Genomic DNA, 20,883 nt, shown 5'->3' with positions numbered 1-20,883 from the left:
GTAAAACTCTCGAAATACACAACTTAGCGCCAGCTTTATAACATTGAGAACAAGCCAATAGTCACTAACAGATCCATTCTTTTTTTTTATTATTTTTGTTTATACAAATCGAATAGATTGATATCCAGTTTGAAGCTTGTTTGCCAGCCGAAATTGCAAAAGTTTGTTTTCTTTGAAATCTGTACTGTAAAGTTATTATTTTAATATTATTTAATTAATTTAAACATTTATTTATCGCATGAACACATTGAACAAATGATAATAATTTACAGAAATCAAATAAAACATAGATTAAACAAAAAAAACAAGAATTTGTTTCAAAAATGAGCAGATGGGGCTTACTTAACCTTTTGCATGTGATCTGGTTTGTTTTATATGTATTTTACATACATGTGATTATATGTGAGATAAATTCAAAACGTTGCAATTTATATTAAAGTTTAAAAATGTCACAGAATATTTCCGTTAAAGTTTTGCTTTTAAATTCATCGATGGTCACCCCATTTCAAACGCAAAATAATTGAAAAGCTGGCCACATTGCTTAATTCTCGATTAATGTTTTTATTCGATAGATTGAATTAATTGTGCCGATATCAAATTGTTTGCCGCATCCCTTCTAATAGTTCTTTAAGCAGCCCTGGCAAATGTGAGCGTATGACGTCAAAAATTCTGCGCAGTCCAATTTGCGCACATATAAGCGCTACCTTGTAAAATTCATGCAATCATGCTCCTATGTCGGTGACTCTTTCGTGTGTGTTGGTGTTGCGTTAATAAAAAAGTGTAAATACTTAAGAAAATTTAAGAGTTGACAAAGCAAAAAAGTCACTACGGGCCGTGCGTTAACGTTAACCGAACAATGCAAAATCAAATATGTTGTGAGTTTAAATCGAATATCAAAGCACCGACAAAAACCAGCAGCAGCAGCTAGTTGAGAAATACCAGAACCAACTTGCTAGGAATAGTTATCAAATTTTGGGCGTGTTTGTGCGGCGAGTAGATAAACAACGAAATTATGGGCATAGGTGAAAAGAATGGCACATAATTGTTAAACAATTCGGCAAACCAGAATCGACAATTTTCTGGCCAAAAATTTTTTCATGTTCGTTTTTGCCTCGCCCTCGCTCTGTGTGTATAGCAGTGCGCGTGTGTGTATAGAGGTGCGAGCGAAACAGCTATACAGCTACAGGGCACTATCTATCTATCCTATCAGTGATATCTGTATGCTTATTTGCATTTTGCACTTATGCTTATGCTGATGTGACCACATATCAATTGTTAACTACATGCATATCGTGTTTAATTTGTTCGCATTTGCATTCGCTGGCATATGCCCATGCAATTGGCAACATTTGCCCAGCCAAATTTAGCAGTGACAACACTGTAGCGCACTGCTTGCCCAAGCAAACAGCATGTTTTGGCATTATTTAGCACATTTTGCAAACGGCCAGTAAATTCTATATTATTTTTTTTTTTTTATTTTGTACAAAATGCAAAAGTAGCTCCCATTTGTGGCATAAGAAGTTAGTGTTATTGTACCCGCATATTGTTTATGCTTATAAAAAGCCACAAAGCCCGCGTCAGTGTACATTTAAAATTGCACGGGGCATACGTTTTTTTTTTTCTACATTAAAGTACATAATAGTTGCAGGCGAACTCTGGAGCAGGAGAACACTGACTGGTTGGGTGGGGTGCGTGGGTGGACTTCACTGTGACTGCGACGGCGACTGTGACTGCGAGTGCGGCTGCTGTTGCTCCATATAAACGAAGTGTTTCCCAAGCTTACAATGAAAATGTTCTCTATTTTTCTTGCAGTTCCACTGCATACCGGAAAATAAACAAATACAAGAAGCATAAAGTATGCAGAAAATTAAATACAAAAGAAGCATTTAAGTGTTGCGTGTGAGCGAAAGTAAAAGAATACAGCTAGAAAAATAACCGTTCTCTGCTCGTCGTCATACAAAAGTTTTTGTTTAAATAATCAAATTTAACAAATCTTCGTTGCATTTAAATAAAAATAAAACTGGTCTCAAAAATTAAACTAATCAAAAGCCGCAGACAGTGAAACAAAACGAAGCTTGACCAGCAAATGCAACATTTAATAATCAATTAAAATAATTACATATATATAAATATATATATATGCAAACATGCAGATATAACCAACTACACACGTTCCTTAAAACTAATGTTTTCCAAACGCAACTAAATCAAACGATAACGATTCAAGAAGCAGAAAACCGACACGTCGTGAAGCAACGGAAACATCACCTCATAAAGCATAACCACATAGGAATATTACATACACACAAACTACTTCACGCATAAGCTATATACACATACACACACATATATATATTCATATATATATATGTATATATGTATCCAAAAACGACACCGATTTAAATAAGCTGCAGGGAAACACTACGACAACAAAAAAAGCCAGAAAAGCAAAAATCGTTTGTTTTTTTATTTTAATTATTATTTAGTGCTAGTACATAAAACGACCACAGATTTATTTGATTAACAAGAAGAAGATCAAGCAAGGCAGAACGTTTGGATTTATCTCGTCATAAAGTGCATCGTCGTCGTCGTCGTCATCGTCTACAAATTGCAATTAGGTTTTTATTCATAAATGTCTCACAGCAACACACAGCCGATAGCTTAATGCGTAAGTATTTGTTTATACTTATATGTATGCGTGTGTGTGTGTGTGTGTGTGTGTGTGCGTTTGTATGTATATACACGCTCGAGTGTTTTGTTTTCACCCATTTCCCACAATTCACCCGTACTGCCCTGAACCTTTCGTTTCCACCCCGCGCAGTGGATGTTGCCCCATCTCAAACAACTTGAATGCTTGAGAAGTGCGTTAGTCCAGAGTTTTCCGAATTGCAAAATGATTTCAAATCGATTAAGCACTTGTTCTTTTTTTGGTAGTGTATACGAAAGTGCGTTTGATTTCCGATCGAAAGCATCTTACAAAGTGTCTCATCTAGTTCAGGAATCACATTCCGTCTGTCAGTCAGACTGTGTGTGTATATATATGTATATAGATAAATGATATAAATATAATTAATCTATGCCTTTGCCACTTGTTGCTCGGATTTTGAATATTATGCTACACTTTAATACGACTGATAAGAGCCATGAATAATAATGCGGATCTAAGTTCTCTATAACGCCAGTGACTAATGCCGACAATTAACCGAATGCAGTCAGCTATTATGATGCCCTCCTGGCCCCAAATGGGCGTGGGTGTGGGTGTGGACATGGATGGGTCTGGGTCTGGGGCTGGGGCTGAGTTTAGTTTTTGTTTGAGCAGGGAACTTGCGACAAACCTGTTGAAAATTGTATTTATTTGCTTGTGCGCGCTCTCGTGCTCCCAGGGTGAGAATGAGTTGGTGATGTATATATGTATATATGAAATGGTTGAACCGTTTTAACGAACTGCTGAAGCTACTAAAGTCTTATCAAGCTGGTAGCACATCTAGAGTTTATCTGAGATTCTTTATCGGACTGGTGCTACTGTTGTCTGCTGCGTCAGCTAATCGCCTTATCCATTTATTCTCCGAGCTGACTTTGATTTACAAAACTAAACACGTTCAAATACCCTACAACAATTGTATAGAGTTTCAAGTGGTTTCAAAGGGACTTTAATTATCATTCACAAAGACGCTCCATCATCAGATTACCCCTTAAATATATATTGTACTCTTTTGTGCTAAACAAATGAATTTAGTTTTTTTTATGTTCTCAGTTTCCTAAAACCATTTAAATTGTTTACATGCTTAATAAGTTGCTGTGGGCGTATTTGGAATGCCTCGTGAAATAGTTTTGGGTACAACTTTTTGGTAATTTAATAATTGTACACAAAAAAACAACAACCGAAAGTGTAATCAAGCTCTTGTGTATATATATAGTATGTCTAAACATTAAACATATAATTATATGTATGTGCACTGATATGTATATTGCTCATATGTTGTTTTGTACAATTATGTATACACAAACCGCATTACTTGCTTCGTTGAAAAACCGCAAGCTATTCTGGAAACAGAACTGGAAATAACATTTATGAATAATATCAATTCAATTATCCTTAAACATTGTTTCGAGTGCAGGCGACAATTAGAATTATAGTTAGCATTGTGCTGATCACTCGTTCAGCTAATGATCCCTTGTGGGAAACTGATTTAGTTTTGAGCAAGGCCAATATATGTGGAAGCTAGAATTCGCATGAACTTGTTGAAAGTTTTGTTTTGCGTCTATTTGGCGGGGGGTTGATAATGGGCACTTCCTCCCAAAACTGCTAAGGTACTGTTAATTGAATTTTCTGCTCTTGCCCTTATTCAGAAAACAAAACAAAATATCAAACTTAAACTGGCATGGTTCAAATAGATAATAGATGATATAATAAAGTAAATTAAATTTAAATGAAATTTCTCTGCTTGCAGGTGTTTATGAACAGCCGGAACACAACGCCAATCAGTTGAAGTCGTCGTGCTCGATGTGGTCATCGTATTTGTACTCGTCATTGTCAGAGAGATGCGCCAAAGTCTGTTTAGGAGGAAGATAGTCAACTGAGTACTGAGTACTATAAACGGAACAGAATAAACCCCCGCACAACACACAACACACACACAGACACACACACTCACACACACAAGCGCACACAGCACACGCAAACAAGAGAATCCTTTGAAGGAAACAAGCCATAGCCAAAGAGAGCCTGAGTGTCGTAGAGAACAGCGAGCAACGCCAAAGTACAAATGCTCCCGAGCAACTGAGTAAATCGAAATTAAAAAAAAAAAAAAAACAAAAGCATTCAACAATTTATGTAGCACAAACTTAGAGAGCAAGAAAACACTAAACGGGATTCGGTTAAAACAAAACAACCTGATAAACAGCAACACCAAAAACAATTAATTAACTTGAAGCAAGTAGAGGAGGGGCAAAAACTACTTTAGTATAGAAAACAGGATAAGCCCTAAAATCCAACTGAAAGATTTACGCACGTCACGGAGCGTGGTAAAGGCTCGGCAGAACGCGTAAGCGTCCTTTAATCCAGTTAGCATGGAGTGCTGTTTATCGGAAGAGGCCAAGGAACAAAAGCGGATCAATCAGGAAATCGAGAAACAGCTGCGGCGCGACAAGCGAGATGCACGCCGTGAACTTAAACTGCTCCTGCTGGGTGAGTATTGCCCGACCAGGTTGGTGGTTGACCAATGCAGCAACCATCATCAATCAGCCAGATGGAGTCCAGCAATACAGCCTTGACCCATTCATGTAAATGCTTGTGCCTTTGTTGGCTGCACTCCTGGCCCATCGGGGCGCATTGCCCTGTGCTGTGTGGCTTCAATTAGTATGCAAAATTGTATTACTGATACGCTGCACATACTATGTACACAGTTTATGTGTGTAATATATTGTGTGTGATTGAATTTCACTCGCACTCCGCAGCCCGCACTTAATGCAATTGCAATTTATTGCGTCTGTTTGGTATCGCCACATTTTTGCTAATTAGTAGAGTGCTCCTCTATCTGCCGCGATTGAGGTGCGGTGTTGTGGCAGGTTTGGTTGCTACGCTATACTCAAATACTAATGCCACACTTGGTTCTTCCCTGATATGCGCAGGCACGGGCGAGTCCGGCAAATCAACGTTCATCAAACAGATGCGTATTATCCATGGCAGCGGGTACTCGGACGATGACAAACGCGGCTACATTAAGCTGGTGTTCCAAAATATATTCATGGCCATGCAGTCCATGATCAAAGCCATGGATATGCTCAAAATATCATATGGTGTTGGCGAGCATAATGTGAGTACCATTCAAGAAAAAATAATAATACATTGATTTATCAGAAATATATTAATTTAATTCCCAATTGCTTTGCAGGCACTCGCCGATCTGGTGATGAGCATTGACTATGAAACAGTCACAACATTTGAGGATCCATATTTGAATGCCATAAAAACGCTGTGGTCCGATGTTGGCATACAGGAATGCTACGATCGTCGAAGAGAATATCAGTTGACAGATTCCGCTAAATAGTGAGTTAATTGTTGGACATGGATATATATCCATTGCTCAATGATCGAGCATAGCAAATGAGACAGCAGTTCGCACATTGACGATATTCTTTAAATTAAGAAATAACTTGATATATACTAAATACGATTTTATTCTTATATATGTATTATGTATAGTTATCTGATGGATCTCGATCGTGTGGCTCAACCTGATTATTTACCCACTGAGCAAGACATTTTAAGAGTTCGTGTGCCGACAACGGGGATCATTGAGTATCCCTTTGACTTAGAAGAGATCAGATTTAGGTAGCTACAATGACTCCAATGTTATTGATTTGCATGTGTCTAATATGTTCTTTGGTTTTTGGTTAATTGATTATTCGTTTAATTGTTTCCTTTCTAACCAGCACTATTTGTGGAATTTGTCTAAACATATATCATTTAATATAAGTAAGATTAGTTTTAAACAATTAAAACTATGAACGGTTATCGGTTAGCTACTTAAGCATAAACTCCATCAGGCTGACAGAATTTAGTAGCGGACTGTTTTTACGTTGACAAACAAACAGATTGAAAATTCTATTATAAATCTTCCTATATAAACATCTTCCAATTAGCTACCTTGACAATATTGAGCGCCTAGGGCAGCCTGATTATTTGCCCAGTGAGCAGGATATATTGCGATCCCGTTGTCCGACAACTGGAATAAATGACTATAGCTTTCCATTGCCACCACTTTTATTTAGGTATATGTCTATATATCGCATTTATCTCAACATACATGCATAATCAGCTACAATTTTGAGCAAATCAGCCTGAACTAAAGCAACAAGTAGTAAACCAATTTATGTGATTAACAACAACATTTCAATCATATCTCTGTACATATCATTTGATTTCTTCACTTACTATATAGCTTTTAGTTTAGCTTCTTCGCTTACTTAATTACTCACCTAATTTGGCATTGTCTTTAGTTAACCAAGTTCATTATTTATTGCCTTATTAATGCCTATTTGCTATATCCAGAATGGTGGATGTTGGCGGTCAGCGTTCGGAGCGAAGAAAGTGGATTCATTGCTTTGAGAATGTTACCTCAATAATATTTTTGGTAGCGCTATCTGAATACGATCAGATCTTGTTTGAATCTGATAATGAGGTAAGTTTAATTGAAATTCTTAATTAGTTATTTCAATTTACAATTATGTTGAATTTATTGCAGAATCGCATGGAGGAATCAAAAGCTTTATTTAGAACTATTATTACATACCCGTGGTTCCAAAATTCATCAGTTATTCTATTCCTTAACAAGAAAGATTTGTTAGAGGAGAAAATCATGTATTCGCATTTGGTGGACTATTTTCCTGAATACGATGGTAAGTACGCTTCGTTTCTTGTAATATTTACCACAAGTAATACCCTTAGATCTATTGCTAATGCTAGTTTTGTAGTTGTGCTAGTTGTAAACGATTTTTCCCATTTTTATTGCTAACAGGTCCACAGCGAGATGCAATAGCAGCCCGTGAATTCATACTGCGCATGTTTGTAGACTTAAATCCAGATTCCGAAAAGATTATCTATTCTCATTTCACCTGTGCTACAGGTAAGTAACGCTTCCTTGTTGGGTGTATATAGCGAGATTGCTTTTGCTGACATTTAACTATTGTAAATACTTCGCGTTAGACCTTTGATCACGATTTGCTTTTGTTGCTCGCCTGCTGAAATTAAGTCGCTAACCAGACTCTTTAATTTTGAGTGTCAGAGAAAAGTTACTAAAAAAAATGAGATATTTTAGATACCAGAAACTGCAACCTCGTGTTCGCCGCTGTGAAAGATACGATCTTGCGATTACTACTAAAAGTTATAGAATAAACGACTCACACACTACCCCCAATTATAATGGAATATCGATTGAGAAGCCAACCTCTATATACATATATGAAAACCTATATAAATTAATTTCATGCCTTACATTTTGTATGCTTTTATTTGATTCTTAATGACAAAATATAGAGTAAAATGTAATTGTTTATTTTATTGTTTCTCATTATTATTTTTATTATTATTATTATTCCTAAACTGCACTTAGTTTTAGTGAGATTCGACTGAAGTTAGGAACTCTAAATAAATGTGAATTAATTGGTAATGGTTACAATGACAATTAGATCCATCATTTATGTTTGTCCCTTTGAATGTGACTAAAACAAAGATTTCTTTTTGCTCTCTTCTTTAGATACTGAAAATATAAGGTTTGTGTTTGCAGCTGTAAAGGATACAATTCTGCAATCCAATCTTAAGGAATACAATTTGGTCTAAACTGGATTTGGATCAGAAAACTATTTTTGTGATTTTTATTATACATATATATATATATATATATATATACAAAATGTATATGTATGTACACGCACACACATATATATATATATATATAAATATATATATAATCTTATATATATGCGTTTATATATATAAAAATATGTAAACATTCATAATTCCTTTTTCGCATATTAATATAAAAACAAAACAAAGAAAGAAAGAATAAAACTAATGTTTGCCGAAGATTAAGCGTAAATTAGGCCCAAACACAAGTTTCTTAAATTTTAACATCAGCAGAAAATTGTAGAACCATACTAAAACTGATGGAAAAAGAAAAACAAGTATAATAATGATGATAATGCGATTGCTATATACATTTTAATTTGTGTGGAATTATAAAATAAAACAAAACAAAAAAAAAAAACATCTGATACCAAGTACGAGTAAAGTAAAAATAATATTTAAAATTCATTATTATAGAACTTTTGTAATAAAATTGATAGAAAAAAATGAGAAAAAAAAACCAAGATAAGAAAACAAAAAACTATAATTTAATCAAAAGCTTGAAAGGAACAACAAATGGAAACAATTTTTGCCGTACTGAAGCATAAACATTTTACAGAAACCAACAACAAAATGTAACTTATAAACAAATAGTAATTTTTGCATAAACAATAAATGTTAGAACTTTCTCATAATCACTTAAAAATCACAACAAATCCTGTAAACTTAAGAAAGATGAAAAACAACAACAACAACAACAATTGAATCGCAGATATAATATTGTATTTTTTATTAAGCTAAAAGCGTAAATATTGCAACTATTGTTTACTGAAATATTTATATATTACATACGAGCGCATAATATGTGTATATACATACATTGCATACATACAGACAAACATACATGCATACATACACAGATAACTATGTAATGTTTAATGAATTAATTAATTTGTAACGCGAGAAAGAATCATTCTAATGTAAATTACAAATCCTAATACTAATACACGCAAATACACACACACACAAAATGGGAAACGATTATCAACGCGATGATTAAGTACTATATAACGTAATAATGAAAACAAAAACAAAATTGAAAGAAAGGTAACAAACGCATTTGCATTGTACAAATGACGGCCAGATTACATCTAACTATAATTAATAAACACGTCTGTTTGTCAAACGTTTTCATAGCTGCAGCATAACTATATTTAGCGACAGTAACAACAACAGCAACAGTCATAATCATCAATATTTAAACTAATTAATGCCTATATGTAATACATACATACAACTACATAAGCACCTACTATCAGATGCAGCTAATCTTGATGCCATCAACAAATTTTCCATTAACTGAAACAAATATAAAAATAATAATGAAAAAAAAAATTGAGAATAATACTATAAAGATAAAACAAAAACTATGATCATAAATTAAATTGTTAACAATTGTAACATTTCGAAGGAGAACATTTTGTAAGGAATGTAGCTTGATTTTTTTCAAATAATATTTTTAATATACTTATATATTAATTATTATTTTGTTAGTCTGTTTTGCTTATGTTATAGACAATGTTTTGTTTTTGTTTTTAAATTTTAGTTTAATTTAATCTACAGCTATAGAATGTTAGTAAAGCAACAAAACGAAGCGCACACACACAAGCAGAAAACATAAAAACAAAAAAATTAAATAAAAATAAATCAAAAAAAAACATAAACAACCAACAACAACAAAACAAAACTATTTATGTAAAAATCCAAATAACACAATTTTTCTCTATGTATGTGGTCAAAAATGAATTAAAAAACACAAACCACACATACATACACACATACATATATGTATATGTAAAATAAATATGAATCAAACAATGTTTTTCATAATTTTATATATCTAGAACTGTTTTGTAGAGAGAAACATTTGGTTTACCACTTGAACTTATCAGTCAAGCGATCAGGCGAGGGGTAAACGAAATGCAAATCAAGGTAAATAATTGTTTTTTTTTTTTGTTATTGAGTCCTAATTATTGTATCCGACTGTTTATTCTATTATTATTTTCTGCTGCTTTGTCAGTTAAACGTCCTTTGCTGGGTAACTCTTTAATCTCAACACACAGTTTTGCTATTCGGAAAATAACAAACAATTTTCCTATTTCAAATATACAAATATATATATATATTATATATAGATATATATAACACATTTTCGTAACCTCATTTACATATACTTGTAATCGGCATCAATATCCATTTATCATTAACAACCGTACAACTCCGCCGTATAATTGTAATACCAATACGCATCTAGAATTTAAGTAAGATTCAACAGTGTGTTGTATAAAGCTTTAATCCACGTAAACCGAAGATGTAGTAAATGAAATGAATAACAAAATTTTTACAATTAATAAATTGATGAATTGATTAGCTTTTAAAAAGCTTGATTAAGTCAATAAATGTGTATTTATATAAGGCAAAAAAAAAACTAAACATATGCGTACCGAATTTTTCGTTGTTTACAAGAAGAAGATGATGCAGAATACATAAGATGCGAAATGCTCGGCTAGCCGAAATTAGAAGCCCGATCAGAACAAAAGTTTTGAATAGATTGCCAATATAATAAAGTGTCGACCGATATTAAAGATCCTAAAGTTGGTATGTGCTCTAAAAGGGTTTTTGCAAGGATGACTCATAACAGAACCAAAAACTAATGAAAAAAAAAAACAACCAAACTAATAGAAATACAAATACTTAAGTTCTTATATAAAAAGAAAGAAATGCTAGCGATACCCCCCGGGGTCGAAGGTCTTATAAGGGTTCAAGCCGAGACGCTGTACATTTTGTATTAGCATTACATACACACACACACACACACACACAAGCAAATACATACACTTATATAGTTTTCCGTCCAATGAATTGCATCGGTGAGCAGAGAAAAGTCTCCAGTATTTTGGTTGACATTGACCACATTCATTTCGCAGGCAAATCCTTAGAGTACGAGCTGAAAATCCTTATTTCTGGAGCATGCCAAACATGCTCGAGTTTCATATTGTTAATTTATATCACTCTTTGGTTCCAACATAATAATGTATGTGTATAAGAAATTTGGGTTCGGAAAACAATTTGGCGGTTTCAACGAGAGAAGTTTTTCAGTTTTTGGCAAAGGCTAAATTTGTAATTTTGAACTTAACGCATATGCATATGTATGTAGTCTACATAAACTAACATACCATATTTATAATGAAAAGATAAAATTTCAAATACAGAAAACAAACATACATGAGAGTAAAAAACAAAAATTTGGTTTAGTTAGCGTTTTGTGCCTTCTAGTGCTCATTAAATCCATGAAGAAGACCCTGGCAGAAACATTAAAATAAAATTTACGTATAAAAAAAAAGCAAATATTAGCAACAAAAAAAAAAAATTAAATATCTATATGTATAAGATGGTATATTATGTTTGATATTTGCACATGATTTGTGAGTTTTGTTTGCCATTATTTTTTTTAGTTTTGTCATCTTTTCAGATAAAACATATGTATGTGATCCATTGATTGTTTATTTTTTCTTTTAGATGGATTAGTTGGCTGTTTTAAGTTTGTCAAGTTTTTGCAGTTTGTATGTAAATATTTAGCTTAAAAAAAGCTCAAAATGCAGCTATAATAAATGAGCAAGAGTTTGATATAAAATTGAAAAATGATCTACTTAAGTATATAAAAAAATATACATACCCGTATATGTTAAAGTGTGTGTACAAGTATTTTGTATTTTTATATACAAAATTCAAGAACTGCAGGCAAATGGAACATGCAAGCATCTGAATACAACACAATTGTATAATGTTTGTAGTCTTGTTTAAACAAAAGCCGAAAATTCAAAAGAAAACAAAAATTAAATAAAACAATAGAAATTTTTGAACGAATCGAAATCAATTCGAAATTCGTGTGTGAGAAAAACCAACAAAAAATTACAAAAAAAAATAATATAATATTAATGAAATGAAATTATCTGAGTTTAGCTTAGTATTTACTAAAGTACTTATGTGTATGTATTTATGAGTTGTTGGGTATCTCGATAAATGGGTTATTTTTTGCTGGGTAGTCATACTTATAAACTTATATGCATATGGAATAGAGACCATATTTCATACAATGCTTGAAAAGCTACAAAACTAATTAAATACATAATTATAAAAACAACAACAACAACAACAACAACAAAAACCACAACAAGAGTCTCTCCCTTTGACGTTGAAATTATTTAAAACTAGGCTACAAAAAAGAAAAAAAAAAAAAGAATAATATATAAAAAAGAAAAACAAAAACCGAAATTATGATTATAATATTCCACATCTTTAGGCTACTTTATAAACTTTATATTGTAAATGCGATAGGAGGGGGGCGGTCAGGCTGAGTTTGGTCTGACATGATATGAAGATGATGATGTTGATGACGATGATGATGATGATGATTTTGATGAATGGGAAATATTTTTAACGTACATATTTCTACCAACATATAAAACATAAGTGCATACATACATATATAAATCGAGAAGCTAAACCCTTAAATCCCCCATTCCCCCCACCACATAAAAACTGCATGCTTAGCTTAAGTCTTGAGGCAAAAGCACGTCCTTAAATAAGTACGTACACACACACACACACACACCTGCTTGCACACACAGATACAGCCACAGACATGCAGCAATTCAAGTGTTTCATTGAGTGCAAGATTTTCAACTTGTAGCATTTGAATTGATTGACTTTTTTATGAAAATTTACACAACAACAAAGTGTGGGATTTGTGCACTCAATGAAAAATGCGTATGTGTGTGCGTGCGTGTGTGCGTGTGTGTTTCTACACATTTGTCATAGAAATCATATTAAAAAAAAAAAACAAGAAGATACACGTACTAGACAAAGAATTGATTGTATTGAGGTGGCAATGGTAACTAAGAAATTTTTTAGATAATTAAAAACAAAAACCAAAAAAAAAAAAACAAACAAACAAAAGAAAAAGTATCTATGTACACCTAAATATATATATATATATATATATTAAAAATAAAAAAAAAATAAAACCAAAAACAACATAATATAAATAAAAATATATTAAAAATAAAAGTGATTTTTCTTTAGAGCTTTCAGAAACAACTGCTGTCGGGATTTCCTGCAAGTACATTTCAACTTGGCTGAGGTTTGTCGGTGCATGTGTGTGTGCGTGTGTATCTGTGTGTATTTTCCATGCACTTGTCTACGCTAACAATTGGATTAACAAAGCCTCAATATAAGACTGAAATCAGCAGCATACTAGCCCCAAAAAGAGACAGACAAGGGTATGACACATCAGACTGAACCAAGGACAGAGACAGCGCCCCCTTGGAGGTCATAGTTAATGCCTTAAAAAATCTAAGCAACTAACTTTAAAAGTTAGGAATATTACTTTATCTAATAAGAATGGTTTTTAGTTAGCTAAATTATTATTATTTATGTCTTTAGTTATATAATCTATCTTTATTTCTATTCAACATTTCCCTTGAGTTTTAAAAACAAATCAAATAGCATATATATAACTTGGCATAGGGCCTGGTCTAATCACACCTGCCTCGTATATTCCTATATAGTTTTTTATGTGTCTACAGTGTTCTCTTCTAGGTACTGTTTAAGGGCTCGAGGGACGGAAGTGTGTCGGGTCTTCCGCTGGGCCCAAGCCGAGAAGCCGTATAGTTACCAAAATCAGCTTTCTTGCTTTGAACTTGGGCATGGGCACGGGCACGTTTCCTGAATCTGTTTCCACCTGCTGCACGAACTGTGGATCGGCCCAATGTCGTGCCCATAAACCTATATACTACCTGGTGTGGCTGTAGTTGCGGTGCATGCGCCTTGACTGCCTACGCCAGTGTCAAAGCCACGGCCAGTGCCTCCGTCGTCCAAATATGAAATGTTCACAGCAAATAGAGAACACAACGTTACGGACGCTCGTCGGGCTAACAACTTTGAGAATTGTTGTTATACCTTCTCGGAATACAGACTATTTAAGACATATCCACACACAAATCCACAAGAATATATTCGGTAAAAGTACAAAATTCAACTAGAGGATAAATTATAACAACAGGATAAGCTCCCGACTAACAGAATTAGGCACGTCACGGAGCGTCCCTTAATCCAGTTAGCATGGAGTGCTTGTTATCGGAAGAGGCCAAGGAGCAAAAGCGAATCAATCAGGAAATCGAGAAACAGCTGCGGCGCGACAAGCGAGATGCACGCCGTGAACTTAAGCTGCTCCTACTGGGTGAGTCTCAAGTGTATGCACTTAATCGTAAAAAACGAAAGAAACATTTAAGAACTTGAACCCATTATGCATTCAAATGGTTTGCCTTCCCAACGAAGCCATTTGGATGCGCCGCCGAGGGGGTTGCTTAAAATATACCCATATCTAAATATATTTTCCATTTAGCGACAGTCTCTGTCTCTTTAGTAGTGAATCATGTGAATCTGTTTCAAGCTTCGATTTTCGATTTTAATATGTTCCCCAGGTACTGGTGAATCGGGCAAATCAACATTCATCAAACAGATGCGTATTATCCATGGCAGCGGCTACTCGGACGATGACAAACGCGGCTACATCAAACTGGTCTACCAAAACATATTCATGGCCATGCAGTCCATGATCAAGGCCATGGACATGCTCAAAATAGAATATGGTGGTGCAGAGATTCGTGTAAGCACTAAACATAATTATGACATCGAAAGGATACAGAATCGAATCATATTTTAGGAATATGCTGAACTGGTGATGAGCATTGACTATGAATCGGTAACAAGGTTCGAGGATCCATATTTGAATGGCATCAAATGTCTGTGGGCCGATGCTGGCATCCAGGAGTGCTACGATCGCCGAAGAGAATATCAGTTGACGGATTCAGCCAAATAGTGAGTATTTACTAATTATCTATTATAAATAAATCTCAACTATAATCTTGCATTAAGCTATCTGAGCGATTTGGAGCGCATTGAACAAGCTGATTATTTGCCCACGGAGCAGGATATTCTGCGTGCTCGTGTGCCCACAACTGGAATACTGGAGTATCCATTCGATCTGGATGGCATTGTATTCAGGTTTGGCTCATTGATTTATTTATAATTCATGTTTCAGCTGTACAACCATTTCAAATACTTATAGAATGGTGGACGTTGGCGGTCAGCGTTCGGAGAGAAGAAAGTGGATTCATTGCTTTGAGAATGTGACCTCGATTATATTTTTGGTGGCGCTATCTGAATACGATCAGATCTTGTTTGAATCTGATAATGAGGTAGGTTTAATTAAAATCGTTTATGCTCCTTCCGTTAACAATTGTCTTGAATTTATTGCAGAATCGCATGGAGGAATCAAAAGCTTTATTTTGCACTATCATTACATATCCGTGGTTCCAAAACTCATCGATTATTCTCTTTCTAAACAAGAAGGATTTGTTAGAGGAGAAAATCATGATTTCGCATATGGTCGACTATTTTCCAGAATTTGATGGTGAGCTTCTGTTCTTTTATTACTTGTTTTTTTTTTTTTTTGTGCTAAGCTAAGCTAAGCGATAAATTATTGTCGGCAGGTCCAAAACAAGACCATGCAGCGGCAAAACAGTTCGTGTTGAAAAAATACTTGGCCTGCAATCCCGATCCAGAGCGTCAATGTTATTCGCATTTCACAACAGCCACAGGTTGAGTTCTTAATTAAATCTTTTTTAACTTGCTTTGCAATGCTCTGCCTTAGATCTTGTTGTTTCTGCTTAGATGTATTGCTAACTTCGATTTAATGCTGAATGATATTAATTCTCTTCTGTCTGATATTGACAAACAGATACCGAAAACATCAAACTTGTGTTCTGCGCTGTCAAAGATACAATTATGCAAAATGCACTTAAGGAATTCAATTTGGGTTAACTGCATTCCGACGTGGAATTCCTTAGAAAATAAAATGATCGTTAGCAACAGAGTGCCTTCCTAAACATATGATTTACTGTTTGTTTTGTGAAATGTATTTGCAAATAAATTTCAATTTAAAATAAAAATTCAATCCATTAGGTGTAAAATTCTTTATTTCAAACTTATGTTTTATATCTAAACTAAGATTTAAATTTAACACGTTTTACATATTCTTGTAGCTCGACTAGCACGTAATAACCTTTCCTTTTTTAAATTGTAAAAATTAACTATCACAATGAAATAAGTTTTTTGTTTTTTTGTTTTTTCTTTTTTTGACAATTCATTTAAATATGCGGCATTGCTTAGCAGTGGCCAAAAAACTTAACATTTGAAAAACAAAACGAAAGTTAAACACAATTTGAGTATCACATGCACATTCAGAGTTCGAGACAACAACTCAAATAAAATAATAAACATAAAAAATTCAATAGCTTAAAAAAAATATTTGTTCGCCTGTATGTAATTTTGGCACTGATTGCAAAGTCGCAGCATTTTAGATGACCACAAAATCGCTTAGGTTGCGCTCCGGTTGCACCATGCTCGCAGGCATGAGCTGTACCAACTTGTTGAAGAGATATGCGCGACGGTTTTGAAGCTCACAGGTGGCTTCGGTGCGCGCACGTTTGGTGCACGACGATCCACTGGGACTAGATGCAGTCTCTGATATGCCGGAAGTTGCCAAGCTCTCATTTGACTCCAGCGAGATGTTTTCCGCAGCACCTAGCCCAACGTTTTCTGCCATTTCAACTGAAAAGCGAAAAGGTCAGTTACCCAGTTAAGGTAAGGATTTATTGATACCTACCCTTGGTAGTCTCAGATGTTCCTGTACCGAATCTTTCACTTTCAGCGCACAACTCAGGCGTAGCACTGGGACTCTGCGCAGAGTCTTGGCCCTTGTCGTGTGACTTGAAGAGAAGGGAAGCTAACTTATGGAACTGTGTAAAAGTGTTTGGTGTTAAGAATTTTGTGCTCTAATAGAATTAAATTGCACTCACGTTATTCACTTGTTCCGAATCGGTGTGATCTATAACGTCAGAGATGTTATGTCTGAGATACTCCATTGCCTTCAATGGATCTGAGCGTGCCATTTCCTCATAGCGCAGCTTACGCACCAAAAAGCGGCAATGCTTCAATACCTCCTCGCGTTTGGGCCTGTAATAAGCAGGTAGATGAGTATTTTTATAATAAAAAAGCCAGCAAATTAGTACTTTTCCAATTGTAGCAGCCAGAAGTCATCCAATCGCAGTTGCTGGTACTGGAATATGCCTGGATTGCCACCAAAGAGATAATGGGTCTTGGCCAGTTCATCGTAGACTAATTGATGGGCATATCGTGGGCATGGCTCCAGTACACCATCGCCTTTGCTGGCACCCAAAAAGTTGGCCTTATTAATGGAGTTCACATCCTGAGCATTATGCCGGCAGTAATAGATGCGTGACCATTTATGGGTGCGCAATGAATAAACCCAAAATGAATTTGAAGCATCTCCATGATGAACATCGCGTCTGTCCTTTACCTTGTTCAGGCTCTGAGGAATAAACAATATACATATATCATGGAATAACCCATTGGGGAAGTTCTATCACATACTGAGAATACATATATTTCATCGCGATCACAATCAATGGTAGCGCGGAGCGTGTAACCCGATGATGGCTCAAATTTTGCCTCCGTGCTGGCCGTGTTTCCGAGATGTGAATTCTCCTTGTTCATCAGTGAGATGGCCTGCGAATCCACATCGTAAGTAAGTAGCTCATCGAGATCCTCTTTTCCACGCTGACCCCCGTAAATGTAAAGTTTTCGTTGTTTCTGCCAAATCACATAGTTTTAAATCTTGCTCAATTTAAGGTCGTATTTAATTACATTATGAAACACCATGCAATGGGTTATGCGCGACTTAATCGACATAACATCCGCCTGAGAAGCGCTGGCATGATGACAATCCACGAGTATCTGCGTCCAGGTGTTTGTCGCAATATGATACGAAAATAGACCAGAGTATTCTGGTTCAGTCGATGACGTGGGGCTGCGAGGCGTCAAAATTTTGCCACCGAACACATAAATTGTCCGCTTGTCGGCATCGATGCACATCTGGTGATCGTACACAAGCTGTGGTCCACCCACTTGGCTGGTATCATCACAAATTTGCATCCAGGTGCGGGCACGTGTGTCGTACAAGTAAAAATCACTCTTGATGTAATCGCTGGTACGTATTGAGTTGTCCAAATAGCGGCCCAGCATAAAAATATTCTCGCTGATTGGATCAAAGATTATTTTGTGACAGGAACGCGGTGTTGGCCCATTAGCCGACTCGGAGCGCTCGCAGAGCAGGGTCCATTCGTCAAGTTCTATGTTGTATACCCACAAATCGCTGAGATCTTGGTAGCCATCCCAACCACCATATAAATAGATGAGACGTTTTTTGGCATCGACCACCAGTTGATGGCCACCACGGTTACCAGGTTTTATCTCGCTTTCAGTGTACTTCATATGCCAGGTATGCTTATAATCCTGCTTGTTCAAATACTCATCCATTAGGCCCTCATCAATGCATTCCGCAATAAATCGCTCCGCACGCTCAAAGTCACCTTGCACCACCTGCAGCAAGAAGGTATTATTAATAAATTGAGGATAATTTGAATGATATAAATATATATAACCAAGTATTTGTGTAATTCGCTAATGAGTGGATGCTCCAGTCGCACATTTGTCTGCTCCTGCAACGCCCCAAAGGCCTCCATATAACCCTGCTGACGGAAGTGCTTCAGGCACAGTTTAATAATCTCCGTTTCGCGCAGCGTATTGTAGTTCTTCATGCGCGCACATGTGTACATGGGATCGTCCTGGCCATGGAGCTCAATATACCAGATGCTGAAATTGAAGGATGGTCCCCATGACAACAATGGCACGATTTTCAGGTAGAGTATGGGCAGGTTCTCAGCGCCATCCTCAGTCATGCAGCGCAGTTTGAATACTTCAGGTACATTATCATTTTTAAGACCACTGCAAATAATCATTTTCATATTAGATTCAGTATCTGAACGGGGGTTATGGTTACCTACGCTTCGAGCAGTAGCACCATGTGCTCATCTTCCAATCCACCATAAACACGAAATTTCTTGATATTGCATACATGCGATTTCTCAAATTTACCAAATTTGATCTTCTGCACAATGGCGGGTCTTCGGAGTTTCAACGTAAGAAACTGTGGTGGGCTGTTCGTATAGGCTGACCAGCGAGAGGTTTGATCGTTTGGGCAATCGACGAGTACGTTTCTGTAATTCGTATATGAAAACAAACTGTAAAAATACCCACAGCGTTGACAGTAGCGACAGCTGCGCAGTTTACAACAACAATTACGAAATGCAACTTTGATGATAATATGGGCGGGACGCGTCTTCTATGTACATATATGCGCATAGGCACCTATACATACGCACATGTGCATATGCATGTATGTATGCGCATTTACAGCTACAGGAACAAAGCCTGTGACTTACTCAGGCAAATAGTTTGGCGAATAGCTGGAGTAACGGTATATCCCGAAACTTAGACGCTCGGAGAGCGTAAAAGGTTTCTGGGTATTTGTCCCGGGCACAACGGGCACAGCACCATAGGAAATTGCCAGTGAGCCATTAGAGCTGTCCGTGGGGCTCGATGTGGTAGTCGTGGAGGCAGACATACTTGCTAACACTTGAACACTTTTAGTGCAATTAATATTATTTACAGTTTACAGCTTAGTTCTACTGCCGGCAAGCCAAAATACGAAAGAAAAACAATTATCGTGCACCACTAAAGTTTCTTTATGGCATTCACAGATAAACGCCAACAAGTACGCAAACTGGCAGCCAATGAGATTGCTCCACACTTAACGAATGCGTTTCCAAACTTAACGATGTTCATTTTAAGCTGTTATAAGCTGCGATAAGATAAAAAAAAAAAAAAAAGATTTTAAATATTCCATTAACTCTTGCAATAGGTTTGGTGTATTATTGATTGTAAATAACTCAACCACTTTTGTTTTATTTTTAGCGAAAATTAACTATCTATTCGAATTTAAAGCTCTAATTACCTATCATTATGTGTAATTATATTTATATTAAGTTTGGAAAACAATTGCGTGTTTCATGTCTTCATTTGTGCACAGAATGTCAAAGGGCATGTTTATTTGGAAGCTATTTATATTTATTGTGATCTCTTGCGTATGTTATATGAAAATATTACGAGAAATCATAATGATAAACTATAAATAGCAATATTTACAGAACTATGCTGAGGGAGTGTATTACAAAATTAAAAATATTGAATGCAAAGCAAATCGAAGTCATTTTGAAAATATTTCATGTACTCTGAAGCCCATTAATTGGACGCGGTCAATATTAAATATGGACGGTGATATTATTGGAAATTTGCCAAATGCTTTTGTAAGTAAAGTTATCTATCTGATTTCAAAATATAATCATGCCTTTTTGAATGCTTTAGCTACTTGTGGAGACATTTTATCGAGACCATACGAATCTATATAAGCCATTTATTTTTAAGTTTAA

The 20,883-nt window shown here is 35.5% G+C and overlaps 3 protein-coding genes across 8 annotated transcripts; 2 read left to right on the top strand and 1 right to left on the bottom strand.

Moving 5' to 3' along the window:
• Positions 1–704: 704 nt before the first annotated feature.
• On the top strand, positions 705–9,127 carry LOC6625184 (G protein alpha q subunit). Of its 6 annotated transcripts, none has more exons than XM_015174637.3 (10): positions 715–875; positions 1,813–2,668; positions 4,452–5,188; positions 5,632–5,816; positions 5,895–6,049; positions 6,206–6,334; positions 7,055–7,184; positions 7,248–7,401; positions 7,521–7,628; positions 7,821–8,057. In XM_015174637.3, exons 3-10 carry the CDS (start codon positions 5,071–5,073, stop codon positions 7,895–7,897), a joined length of 1,056 nt encoding a protein of 351 aa, XP_015030123.1. In that variant the 5' UTR covers positions 715–875; positions 1,813–2,668; positions 4,452–5,070; the 3' UTR covers positions 7,898–8,057. The 6 variants fall into 6 exon arrangements, with proteins under 6 accessions (XP_070066644.1, XP_015030123.1, XP_002050742.1 ...); XM_002050706.4 differs by lacking the exon at positions 7,821–8,057 and adding an exon at positions 8,259–9,127 and having other exon boundaries at positions 716–875; positions 2,487–2,668; XM_015174636.3 differs by lacking the exon at positions 7,821–8,057 and adding an exon at positions 8,259–9,127 and having other exon boundaries at positions 716–875.
• Positions 9,128–14,305: 5,178 nt separating this feature from the next.
• LOC6626215 (G protein alpha q subunit) lies at positions 14,306–16,450 on the top strand. Its single transcript, XM_002050707.4, has 8 exons — positions 14,306–14,648; positions 14,893–15,077; positions 15,135–15,289; positions 15,347–15,475; positions 15,540–15,669; positions 15,731–15,884; positions 15,964–16,071; positions 16,212–16,450. The coding sequence occupies exons 1-8, from the start codon at positions 14,531–14,533 to the stop codon at positions 16,292–16,294; spliced, it is 1,062 nt and encodes a 353-aa protein (XP_002050743.1). The 5' UTR covers positions 14,306–14,530; the 3' UTR covers positions 16,295–16,450.
• muskelin (muskelin 1) lies at positions 16,432–20,018 on the bottom strand. Its single transcript, XM_002050708.4, has 9 exons — positions 19,837–20,018; positions 19,399–19,611; positions 18,997–19,339; positions 18,200–18,934; positions 17,927–18,145; positions 17,545–17,864; positions 17,332–17,488; positions 17,139–17,271; positions 16,432–17,083 (listed from the first exon to the last, which is right to left on the bottom strand). The coding sequence occupies exons 1-9, from the start codon at positions 20,016–20,018 to the stop codon at positions 16,830–16,832; spliced, it is 2,556 nt and encodes an 851-aa protein (XP_002050744.1). The 3' UTR covers positions 16,432–16,829.
• Positions 20,019–20,883: the final 865 nt, after the last annotated feature.

Source organism: Drosophila virilis, chromosome 5 (genome assembly GCF_030788295.1).
Source record: "Drosophila virilis strain 15010-1051.87 chromosome 5, Dvir_AGI_RSII-ME, whole genome shotgun sequence".
NCBI classification, from domain to species: Eukaryota; Metazoa; Arthropoda; class Insecta; order Diptera; family Drosophilidae; genus Drosophila; species Drosophila virilis.
This window is presented reverse-complemented; position numbering and strand designations above follow the sequence as displayed.